Raw genomic sequence first — 13082 nt, 5'->3', positions numbered from 1 at the left:
TCTCGACGCTGTAGGATTCCCTGGCCCAGAGAGTAAAATAAGGTGGCCTGGGTGTGTCCTAAGAGACAGAGCCCTGACTTTTTGCTAATTAATAAGCATAAGCTAATCAACTGTATTGCACTCTGCGTGGAGAAAGAATAAACAGAGCACACGGCCAACCAAAATGGCAGGAAAAGTCACAAAGAAGCAGGACGTTCTCAGTACTCATCCGGCCCTAGGGGTGGAGACTCTGGGGAATGAACCTCCCTCTCACCGGGACGGGTGCACCACAGGGCAGTGGTGGTTTCTCAGGCCACCGTCAGTGATCCTCCAACACTAACCCCTTTACTTTGATGACATGATCACCAAGCAGCATTCTGGTGACGGCTTTGGCTTTCTGGATCTTCTGGTGTCAACTCTACAAGGAGTGCAGGCACTAGCAGGAACGTCCCACTCCCACTTTTCACAGACTCTAAGAATGAATAGTTGTATAGTCTGGTTTGTAGATCAGTCTCTTGTTCAGTTAGACTTAGTTAGACTAAGTTAGACTAAGTTAGAGTTCAGTTAGACTTAGCCCTCCAAAGTCTCAGCCACTTTGGCCACTCTTAGCCAAAGTCTCCCCAGGACAGTCCCCAGGTGGTAGACATCAAACTCGCCAAGGTGAGGTGTCTCACGCTGGGAGGCCTCCAGGTAGGCAGGTTCCTCTTTTCAAGATTTTACCTTGAAGAAGGATGGGGAAGTTTCTAGACAGATCGTTTATGCCAGGCAGGGTTACTCTGTCTCTCCCCAGAATACCTGTCCTGAATCACTGCTCAGCCATGGAGGTCTCCCCAGTATATTGAGTTACACTTCCGGAGATAATTGCCTCCTAATTGGGTGTGCACACTTCAGGGCTGTACGAGGAAATCCATTTGGTGTTGGAAGAATACATCATAAGAGAGGAGAACAGAAGTTCTGTGTGTGTTACATTTTTATCTATCCTTTATAATTTTCTTTATTTTGGTGTATCACGTATGTAGTAGTTCAGTAAACCATGTATATATATGATGAGTGACATCATTCTTTACTAATAGACACGTGATCAGAAAAGTTTGAAAGGGGCTTCCCTGGTGGCACAGTGGTTAAGAATCTGCCTGCCAATGCAGGGGACACGGGTTCAAGCCCTGGTCCTGGGAGATCCCACATGCTGTGGAGCAACTAAGCCCATGCGCTGCAACTACTGAACCTGCGCTCTAGAGCCTGCAAGCCACAACTACTGAGTCCGCGCAACACAACTACTGAAGCCCCGTGCCTAGAGCCCACGCTCCTCAGCAAGAGACGCCACCGCAATGAGAAGCCCGCACACTGCAACAAAGAGTAGCTCCCGCTCGCCACAACTAAAGAAAGCCCGTGCACAGCAACGAAGACCCCAACATAGCCAAAAATTAATTAATTTTTTAAAAAAAGTTTGAGAGCCACCGTCTTGGATAACTCTAGAGAAGAGCCTGGAAAAGAGGCTGTCAAGGCTGCTTAGAAACACATTTGCCACGGCTGACCAGAAAGCTCCATGCGTTATTTCACTAGAACATCTGGCCCCGTGGTGCCCCCACTCTGGCTGTGTATCAGAATCTTCTAGGAACTCTCCTGTAAGAAGTCCCTGTGTGGGGCTCCAACCCTCAGTTACTGAACCAAACATCCAGTAGAAGAGCTCACACATCAGGGCTTTTGGCCGGCTGTCTGGTGATGCTTAAAATAGCCAGGATGGAAAACTATCGTAGGGGCCACTGTGGGTCTGACGCTCGGGGATGGCCCCAGCAGTACCTGGTGGGCTTTGGAGGCACAAAATGGCAGGGTTCAGGCTCTCAGTCTGTGTGGAAAGTGGTGCCTTGGCGTTCGTCTGCCCCATTTCTGTCTCCCGGGAGTGCTGTCCTCTGTTGGGTTTCCACGGTGCCTGGTTAGTGAGAGGATTCCCTCCCTAAATGGACCCAGGCAGGGTAGGTGGGAGAAGCCCTGCTCTTGGCCCTGGACCTCCATCCTCACAGAGTGGTGAGAGGCTGAGCCTTGGGAAAAGGGCCAGAGAGCCTGTCAGCCACTTGCAGGCTCGGCCAGAGGCGCCGAGAAAGACGGCGTAGCTCTGTGTGGTCCAGGCCAGCCCAAGTGTCCCAGGGCCAGGGGCAGGTTACGCAACAGTAGAGCCAATACCGTACATATTTGCCTGGTCCTGAATGGGGTGTTTACCCTTCTGGGACTCCCGGGGGTGGTGGGGGTTAGGTTGACAGGATTTGGGGTCTGGACACCCGGGGCAAATACCACGCACCACATCTGATTAGATTGGGACAGGCGTAACTAGGACCTCCTTTAATCCTGATCACAGGCAGAGGATGGGTCTGGGGTGACGCTCCCATGTGACATACTAGAAAGCAGACCCAGGGAGGCCAAGCAACTTGCCCAAGGTCAGTGTGGGGTCAACGCCAGCATCAGCCCCCCGACTCATGTTCCACACCCACATCCCGGTCCTTGGCGAGTTAGAAAGTGTGCTCCTCACAGATGGGGCCCCCATCCTATTCACCTTTTGTTTGAAGCACGGTGCCAAGCGCACTTTAGACATTCATTCAATGTTTGTCAGATAAATGGACAAACTACCTCCCCGGCACACCCGGCTCGGGGCCCGTTCTGGCCTGAGAGAGGGAGAAGCTGAGGTAGAGCCGCCCTCACTCACACCTCCACCCCTACCACAAGGACTAAAATCTCTACCATGGGAGAGGAGCTCTGGGTTAAAACCCTCTGTCCCCAAGAAGTGCACACGTCCTACAGAAAGCAGAGTACCTGGGAAAGGTGGGAGGGAGCCCTTTCTCTCTCACTCATGCATCACTTGAGTGACAGCAATGCAGAGCTCAATAAACACCCAGGATCTGACTTACTCTGCGATGGGACCGCTGTCACCACGGAAAGCAGAACACGGATGCAGCAATGGCAAGTCACAAAGAAAGCGTGACTGTGTGAAGAATGTTCCCTTGGACTCCAAAAGTTTGTGGCTGTATTCCTCAAGGTCTTACAAATACCCAAATACTCTCTCCTGAGTTACAATATACCCTTTATTCTGTTGCCTCAACTCCTTCCCGAAGGAAGGCAACGGTCAAACTCCCTTTCGTGTGACTCCTTCCTGTCCCTGTAAAGCACCCATTCTTAGGAGCATTTTAACAGTGTCCTGCTGGGGAATGTGTGTGCCCTTCACTACTCACCACTGACTTCATTTGCATGGGCTCGGAAGGTCCTCACCTTTGGCAAAAGCCCTACATGATCCCACGGCGCCTTTTTCAGAGGGGCTCTTGCTGACACCCTTGTGTCCGGAGATAAACGTACTAATGCAATGTTACCCCCTTCCTGGGACATTAGCCAGAAGGGCCAAAAGGGGTAAAAATAATCTTGGGCTCTTGGGTACTGACCTCAGGCCACTCACCTGTATTTATAATCTCTGAAGCACATTTGATGAGCTTTGAGCTTAGAGATGAGAAGCTTGAGGATTTTCAAGAAGATGAAGAAATTGACCTTGAAGAAAACACAGGTATGAGTAAGTGATGTGGCTAGGAATGTCAAGGTCACCCTGGACCCGCCATCAGATCCTTGTTCAGGGAAATCAGGGGCAGTCTGGTAGTCAGCTGGTCAGGGTAATCCCCACTCTCCCTAAGGCCATCTCAACTGAGAGCCTAGAAAGGACACTAAAAAGCCACCTAGTTTATTCTTCTGCCTCCAGGAGACCCAACAGCTGTCTGAGAAAGGCAGATGGACATTTACATTATTATTTTTTTAATTTGTTTTGTTAACGTCTTTATTGGAGTATAATTGCTTTACAATGGTGTGTTAGTTTCTGCTTTATAACAGAGTGAATCAGTTATACATATACATATGTTCCCATATCTCCTCCCTCTTGCATCTCCCTCCCTCCCACCCTCCCTATCCCACCCCTCTAGGTGGTCACAAAGCACCGAGCTGATCTCCCTGTGCTATGCAGCTGCTTCCCACTAGCTATCTATTTTACAGTTGGTAGTGTATATATGTCCATGCCACTCTCTCACTTCGTCCCAGCTTACCCTTCCCACTCCTCGTGTCCTCAAGTCCGTTCTCTATGTCTGCGTCTTTATTCCTGCCCTGCCCCTAGGTTCATCAGTACCGTTTTTTTTTTTTTTTAAGATTCCACATATAGGTGTTAGCATACGGTATTTGTTTTCCTCTTTCTGACTTCACTCTGTATGACGGACTCTAGGTCCATCCACCTCATTACAGATAACTCAATTTCGTTCCTTTTTATGGCTGAGTAATATTCCATTGTATATATGTGCCACATCTTTATCCATTTATCTGTCGACGGACACTTAGGTTGCTTCCATGTCCTTCCATGTCCTGTCACAGGGCTGCAGTGAACCTTGTGCAGTGGTACGTATATATATATATTTTTTAAATTTATTTATTTATTTATTTTTGTCAGCATTGGGTCTTCGTTCTGTGCACAGGCTTTCTCTAGTTGTGGTGAGCAGGGGCTACTCTTTGTTGTGGTGCGCGGGCTTCTCATTGCAGTGGCTTCTCTTGTTGCGGAGCACGGGCTCCAGGCGCACGGGCTTCAGTAGTTGTAGCACGTGGGCTCAGTAGTTGTGGCACGCAGGCTCTAGAGCGCAGGCTCAGTAGTTGTGGTGCACGTGCTTAGTTGCCCCACAGCATGTGGGATCTTCCCGGACCAGGGCTCGAACCCACGTCCCTGCCAATCCCCTGCATTGGCAGGTGGATTCTTAACCACTGTGCCACCAGGGAAGCCCTCATGTATCTTTTTGAATTATGGTTTTCTCAGGGTATATGCCCAGTAGTGTGATTGCTGGGTTATATGGTAGTTCTATTTTTAGTTTTTTGAGGAACCTCCATACTGTTCTCCATAGTGGCTATATCAATTTACATTCCCACCAACAGTGCAAGAAGGTTCCCTTTTCTCCACACCCTCTCCAGCATTTATCGTTTGTAGATTTTTTGATGATGGCCATTCTGACCGTTGTGAGGTGATACCTCATTGTGGTTTTTTTTTTTCAAATAGATTTATTTATATCTATTTTATTTATTTATTTTATTTATTTGTTTTTGGCTGTGTTGGGTCTTTGTTGCTGCACGCGGGCTTTCTCTAGTTGTGGCGAGCGGGGGCTACTCTTCATTGCGGTGTGCAGGCTTCTCATTGTGGTGGCTTCTCTTGTTGCAGAGCAGGGACTCTAGGTGCACTGCCTTCAGTAGGTGTGGCACGTGGGCTCAGTAGTTGTGGCTCACAGGCTCTAGAGCGCAGGCTCAGTAGTTGTGGCGCACGGGCTTAGTTGCTCCACGGCATGTGGGATCTTCCCAGACAAGGGATGGAACCCGTGTCCCCTGCATCGGCAGGCGGATTCTTAACCACTGCGCCATTGGGGAAGCCCCCTCTTTGTGGTTTTGATTTGCATTTCTCTAATGATTAGTCACGTTGAGCATCCTTTCATGTGTTTGTTGGCCATCTGTATGTCTACTCTGGAGAAATGTCTATTTAGGTCTGCTGCCTATTTTTGGATTGGGTTGTTTTTTGATATTGAGCTGCATAAGCTGCTTGTATATTTTGGAGATTAATCCTTTGTCAGTTGTTTCATTTGCAAATATTTTCTCCCATTCTGAGGGTTGTCTTTTTGTCTTGTTTATGGTTTCCTTTGCTGTGCAAAAGCTTTTAAGTTTCATTAGGTCCCATTTGTTTATTATTTTATTTCCATTACTCTAGGAGGTGGATCAAAAAGGATCTTGCTGTGATTTATGTCATAGAGTGTTCTGCCTATGTTTTCCTCTAACATAGGCGGAAGTGACGGGTCTTACATTTAGTTCTTTGATCCATTTTTAGTTTATTTTTGTGTTTGGTGTTAGGAAGTGTTCTAATTTCATTCTTTTACATGTAGCTGTCCAGTTTTCCCAGCACCACTTATTGAAGAGGCTGTCTTTTCTGCATTGTATATTCTTGCCCCTTTTGTCAAAGATAAGGTGACCATATGTGCGTGGATTTATCTCTGGGCTTTCTATCCTGTACCACTGATCTACGTTTCTGTTTTTGTGCCAGTACCATACTGTCTGGATTACTGTAGCTTTGCAGCTTTCTGAAGTCAGGGAGCCTGATTCCTCCAGCTCTGTTTTTCTTTCTCAAGGTTGCTTTGGCTATGCAGGGTCTTTTGTGTTTCCATACAAATTATAAAATTTTTTGTTCTAGTTCTGTGAAAAATGCCAGTGGTAATTTGATAGGGATTGCATTGAATCTGCAGATTGCTTTGGGTAGTATAGTCATTTTCACAATATTGATTCTTCCAATCCAAGAACATGGTATATCTCTCCATCTGTTTGTATCATCTTTGATTTCTTTCATCGGTGTCTTACAGTTTTCTGCATACAGGTCTTTTGCCTCCTGAGGTAGGTTTATGCCTAGGTATTTTATTCTTTTTGTTGCAATGGTGAATGGGAGTGTTTCCTTAATTTCTCTTTCTCCATTATTATTTGTAATTAACAGGTACTGAGTACTTACCATGCCAGGCACTGGGCTAACTTTCCATACATTATTTTGTTTAATCCTCACAACAACCCTCTGAGGAAGCCACACTATTTTAATGCCATGATACAATGAGAAAACAGAGGCACAGAGGAGACAAGTACTATTCCCAAGCTTGCACAGCTAGTAAGTGGCTGAGCTGGTAATTAATTAAATTCAGATTTGTCTAATTACAACCCTCCCTTCACTTAAACAGAATCCCACACTGCCTCCCACTGTAAAGAACTCCAGGTCTATTGGTGTTGAACTTGAGGACCTGTTGCTGCCACAGAATTCACTGGAAAGCACACGTTCTCTACTCTCTAGATGACTTTCCACAACTGTCATGAACTGGGAAAATTCGACCCTTGATTATCAGCTTTGGTAGAAATTTTAAAATATGTCTGCATAGGGAGGGGCTTCCCTGGTGGCGCAGTGGTTGGGAGTCAGCCTGCCGATGCAGGGGACGCGGGTTCGTGCCCCGGTCCGGGAAGATCCCACATGCCACAGAATGGCTGGGCCCATGAGCCATGGCTGCTGAGCCTGCGCGTCCGGAGCCTGTGCTCCGCAACGGGAGAGGCCACAGCAGTGAGAGGCCTGCGCACCGCAAAAAACAAAAAACAACAACAACAAAAAAATGTCTGCAGATTCTTCGACACTTCTCCCTTCAAAAGGCAGAGCCTAATTCGCCTTTTCTCTCTGGGATGTGAACTAGTTCAGTTATTTGCATGTAATGAAAAGAATATGGTAGGAGTGATGCTGTGAGTTCTGAGGCTAGGTGCTCAAAAGGATGGCTTCCACCTGGTTCTCTCTCTCTCCCTCTCCCTCTGGGGAAAACCAGCCACCATGTTGTGAGGACGCCCAAGCAGCCCGTGGAGAGACCCATGTGGGGAGATTGAGTCCTCCGACCAACAACCAGCACCACTTGCCAGCCTTAGAAGCTGATCTTCCAGCCCCAGGCTTCAGACGGCTGCAGCCCTGGCCAACCTCTAGACAGCAACCTCATGAGAGGTCATGGACCACTGGAAATGCAGAACAGCAAGTGGTCAAATGTAAGCAGGGCTTGGAGAACGAGAACAGGGTTTATGAGATGTGAGACTGGAGCGGGAGGGAGGGCCAGGTCCTGCAGAGCCTTTCATGGCCACACTAAGGAGTTTGGGTTTTCTTCTGAAAACAGGGATGATGGATTTCAAGCTGGCAAGTGACCTGATCAGATTTGCATTTCTGCGCTTCAGAAAGCTCATTTTAGCAGCAAGCGTGGAGACTAGATTGAAGGAAGGCAAAGCTGGAGGAAGGGAGACCAACTGGGAGGCAGTTTCAGAGTTCCTGGGGAGGATGATGGAGAGGTGACGTAAAGAGCAGCCCCGGTGGTTCAGCGATGGAGAGGAGATGGATTAGAAATTATTGAGGAGTTTGAGTCAGATGACCTTTGTGACCGGCTGGATGGGAGATCAAAGATGACCCCAAGGTTTCATGGTAGATCTCAATGTGTGGTCGTGCCATTCCCCAAGAGAATGACCACACAGAGAAGGAAGAGCACTGGGGGGACGGGGACCTAGCAGTTTTGGACACAAGAGATGTCCCAAGGCAGTGAGATATTTACGTCTGGAGCTCAGCAAGGAGGTCCCAGTCAGAGCATGGAGCCATTGGAGTTGGTGAGATTGTCCAGGGAGGCTGTGGAGACTGGGAGAAAAAGAGGGTTCTGAGAATTGCCTTGTAATGAAGGGAAAGGTAGAGGAAGTGGAGACATCAGAGGAGGTTATGAAAGAGGAGCCGGGGCAGTCGGAGTGCGCCACAAGGACGTGGTTTCCTGGAAGCTCACAATGGGTAGAATTTTAAAAAGGTTTAAGTGCTACCGTAATCTGAAGGCGAAATAAGACCACACTTAGCGACAGGGAGCTCACTTAAGAGAAGCTGCAGGAGACAAGAGACAGTAAGTGTAGACCACATTGAAGAGACTTGACTGCAAAAGGAAGCAGACGGATAGAACAGTAGTTGGCAAGGGCTGCGGAATGGAGACAATGTCTCTCAACTGAATTGTGGGGCTAATAGTGGTTTGGGGGTACAGTTGTTTTTAAAATTGAAAAGACTTCAAAGTGCCTCTATGCAATGGAGAAAGAGCCCATAGGGACGGTGGTTGGGTGGCAATTAATGGAGTCAAGTCTCTGCAGACATTGAACCAGCACAATACTGATGTCCTGGTCTTAACCCACAGATTGAAACACGAGCTGCAGAATCCAACACGTACCTGTTATTACTTGTCTTATTGGCCTCGGGAGAATCAATGCGCAAAGCTAAGAGGGTAGAGTTTCAGGCAAGAGGCTATTCATCCAATCCACAAGCCAGCGGGGATAATGGAGATCGCCAGCCAAAACTATTTAGTAACAGAACACTTAGATACAAACTAAGTGTAACCAAGTAATTTATCCCATTTAATGGGATGCCTGTTTTTCATCACAAAGAGAAAACGCTGTGTCCTAGGCTTAGTGACTTGTTAAACTCAGGCGTTTTTCTTACAAAGCAAGCCTGACACGGGAAAGGCACATATTTCAGTAAATTAATTTCAACCAGGACTGTCTCCTAGGAAATGAAGGCTTGTGATGAGAAGCGTGTTGATTCCCTGTTCTTTGTGTCTTCCAGAGACCAGACAAGAGAAAATGGGCATCAACCACTGGGCTACATGGAGGAAGCACTTCTTCACTGCCATGGAATGGAACACCAGCCTGGTGGACCACGGAACCTCCATCCATCCAAGTGCCCCAGAAGACAGGGGTCGGCAATCACATTTGGATGGGGCTGTTCGTGATTTGTGTTCCAGCAGGAAAGGGGATGAAGGAGGAATTTTTTTTTTTTTCCAGCAAACAGAGGGTTTATTTGCAAGGCAGCCAAGCAAGGAGATAGGAGAACACATCTCAAATCCATCTCCCCAAGGCAAGAAGCTTGGGGTGTTTATACAGGATAACCAATAAAGAAGCAGGGCGGTCTGAGGACTGGGGAGTGCGCAGAAAGGCGATTGGAAAAAGGTACAAAAATCCTCGTTCTGCGCAAGTGTCGGAAATTTTTAAAGAACCCAGCCAACTCCTCTTGGATTCTGTGACCAGATGTGGGGCACGTAGGACCCCAAACATATAAGGCTCCTTTTCAGGTCCTAGATGATACAGAATGCATATGATCAGATGTACCAATCTTGGTGACATTTCTTTGGCACCACGCCAGCTGCCATGCTCATATCTGGGTCTACAAGTTGGCAGAGGTGGTTGCCAGCACAGTGGGGACTCGGAGGTAGGTCTCGTGTACCCCTAACTCCTCCATCTTCCCCCCAAGCCCCTCCTCCCCTGGCCCGCTATATAGACAAAAATGCCTATATTAGAGCTACTCCTTTGGGTTAAAACCCTCCGTCCCCAAAAGCCCTGCTGAAGGGCACATGCACTTAGCCTTAATAAGGGTTCAGTCTGCAAGGAAGAAGAGCTCACCAGGCAATGTAGGGCCGTCAGGTGGGCATCCCAGGCAGAGAGGCAGCGTGTGCAAAGGCACGGGAGGCATGAACATCAGCATGGATTCGGGGGAACTGTGCATTTCTCCATATAAATGGAGCACAGGGTGCTTGTGGTTGGATGGGAATGACAATACGTACCATGTGAAGGAGTTTGGAACCACGCCCAAGGGCAGTAATGAGCCATTAAAAAGTCACACGTAGAAGAGAAACAGCCAAACATAGCTCGAGAAAGACCACTCCGGGTGCCATACAGAGGATGCATCGCCAGGGGCAGGAATGAGCAAGGGAGGCCAAATGGGAGGCTTTTGCAAAGGTCTGCATGAGAAACCCCAAGGGGCTGAAGAAGAACAATGACAATGGATTGAGGAGAAGGGGAAAGCCTGGAGGGACCTTCAGAGGAAGAACTGACAGGACTTGAAGTCTGGCTGGAGGCTGTAGTGAGGCAGGAGATAGAAGCTAGGAGGCGCCCAGGTTTCCGGCTTGGGTGCCTGGTAGGTGGATGGTGGTGTCGTTCACCGTGGGGTGAACAGGAGGAAGAGGGATTGTGGATGGGAGGACAAGGAACCACCCTGAGCTAAGGTGATTCTGGCCATTTCTGTGGAGCTGGCCACGACTGGGAAGGTCCTTTCATCCAAGAGGAAAAGACAGAGCACATTCTCTAGTCCTGGCAGGAGAAAAGGTGGCTCTAGGAACTAGGAAGCACCTGGAGAAACCAGCACACAGGTCAGCCAGCCATGGACAACCAAGCAGCGAGGTCCAGAGCAATTGTTCCAGCCCTGGCCACGGATTAGAATCATTGCCCAGGTACCACCTCCAGAATTTCGGATGAAATCCTCTGGGGTATGAGCCACCACGATGTTTCTAATGCACAGCCAGTTTTGAGAACCGCTGGTGTGTGGGCACAGAGCTTCATAAACATTATTGTGCACCCAGTGCCCAGGAATCCTGTTACAATGAAGATTCTGATTCTGCAGGTCCGGGGTGGGGCCTGGGAACCTGAATTCGGAACAAGCACTCAGGAGACCGCACCTGAGCTTCTCCTTAGAATCCCTAAGCCACATCTGAGATCAATGAAACACAACTCTCATGCAAGAAGAACTTTTCAAGATACCCAGGTGATCCCAAGAGCAACCAAGATGGAGAACCAGTGACGTAGCCTCTGGAAGACCGCACGCAGGGCAAGCACCAGGGATCCAGCTGGAGCGAGTCTGAACTCCATCCTAGGGAAGGCCATCCTGCTTCATTCTGCCTGGTGCATGAGAACCTTCCAGTGCCCGGGAGTGTGGGTCACAAGCATTTACTGAGTAAGTTTCTGCAGAGCCTGCCGTATGCTTGGGCTGGCCGCCAGGACGCATAAAACACGGGGCTTATAGTGACAGCACACAGGCGTTAGACAAATACTTGCAATAAAACATTGCTGGGGCCATAGCAGAAGTTGGTACGGGATCTGGGAAGGACACAGAGGAGGGTGTGACCATCTCTACTTTGTGGGGTGGGTGTCCAGGTAGAGTGGCCAGGTGGATGAGATGGCGGAGGGAGGCGGTTCCAACCTGAGGAGGGGCCAAAGCAAGGTACTAACGCGTGAGAAGCCCACAGTCCTCCAGGCATGGGGGCTGGAGGCAATAAGTATCTGGGGGCAGCTGCGCGATGCTGTGGTTACAAGTGCCGGTGTCACCCGATCAGACCGCGGTCTGACCCCCACTGAGTAACTCTGTGACAGTGTTCAGCATCGTCACCAATAAAAGCAACATAATAGTAGCGCCTACCTCATGGGTTTGTTGGGAAGATGAAATGAGTTAATACGCACGGAGCGCTCACAAGAGCAGGCATGTAGGAGGCACTCAATAAATGTCAGCCGGCTGTAGCGGAGGTGGTCAGCCAGGAGCTGCGGCTGGGACCGCAGCGGGGCAGTGCGGCTGGAGAGGAGAGGATGTGGGGAAGGGAGGGATATGGGGTGGGTGAGGCAGGGCTGGAGGCCGCGCTGGGAGTGGGCGTGGTCAGAGGTCATTTTGAGCATCCGCTCTCAGCTGCGTGTGGAAGGACCGGAGGGGACATCCCCAGTAGCACCCAGGCCACCGCTTAGAGCATCTCCACGCTCTTGGTTTTCCTGCCCTTTCTACGAACATCTTCCCCTCCCAGGCACACTCAACGCTCTGGTATGGGCGGAGAGTGCCCTTCAATTATTGACAAATATTGACATTCTTCTCTAAAAATAAGCCTTTTTGCTTTCACGAAACCACAAATGCCAGGTTATTTCCATAAAATGGCAAAAACGGAATGCCCGGCAACCCTTTGGAGAGGAGAGTGGGTGGTGCCTGGCTGGTGGGCGCCCAGGGCTGCTGGCCCTGCGTCCAGGCAGGAAGACCTCCCGCCTCCTCTGGGATCTTTTTTTTTTGCGGTACGCGGGCCTCTCACTATCGTGGCCTCTCCCGTTGCGGAGCACAGGCTCCGGACGCGCAGGTTCAGCGGCCATGGCTCACGGGCCCAGCCGCTCCGCGGCACGTGGGATCTTCCCGGACCGGGGCACGAGCCCGCGTCCCCTGCATCGGCAGGCGGACTCTCAACCACTGCGCCCCCAGGGAAGCCCTCCTCTGGGACCTTGTTGCTCATCCTTCCAACTGTCTGCTATCTCCCTGCCCCTCCCCCGAACTTCTTTGGCAGATGTCTTCCTCACATGCTACGAGCTAAAGGAGCTTTAGGACTCCGGCTTGAGCAGTCTCTCTGCACCCCCCAAATTCTGGGCCTTAAGGAATAAAGGGCCTTCTTCCACAAGGTCTCAGAGTGGCATCATCTCCTGACTCGAACCCCCATCACAGCTTTGGGGTAATAGCGACTGCATGCTTTCCTCCTCTAAAAGACGCTTCCTTAGTCTCCCCTCCCTCCTGCTGATGGTGGTAAGTCCAAGCCCATAGCTTTGCTGTCCCCAGGCTCGTCCACGCCCGAAGGCTCCTGCATCCCCAGGCTTTGTGCACATCACAGCCGGCTGACATGAGGTCACTGAGCTGATCACGGGTTTCTCTCCATAGTTCGAAAACCCAGAGAGTAGGAGGCTTAGAGTGTAAG

General features: G+C 49.6%; 1 protein-coding gene across 1 annotated transcript in view; it reads right to left on the bottom strand.

The window, feature by feature from the left end:
- The window catches only part of GLP2R (glucagon like peptide 2 receptor), a 49934-nt gene that overhangs the window by 11053 nt on the left and 25799 nt on the right, over positions 1–13082 (bottom strand). Inside the window, exon 10 of the mRNA XM_059998452.1 lies at positions 3419–3507. Coding sequence (XP_059854435.1) covers positions 3419–3507 — 89 coding nt within the window. The remainder of the gene's footprint in view (positions 1–3418; positions 3508–13082) is intronic.

This window comes from Delphinus delphis, chromosome 19, assembly GCF_949987515.2.
Source record: "Delphinus delphis chromosome 19, mDelDel1.2, whole genome shotgun sequence".
Classification (NCBI taxonomy): domain Eukaryota; kingdom Metazoa; phylum Chordata; class Mammalia; order Artiodactyla; family Delphinidae; genus Delphinus; species Delphinus delphis.
Note: the sequence above shows the minus strand (reverse complement) of the source record. Positions and strands in the feature narration are given on the sequence as shown.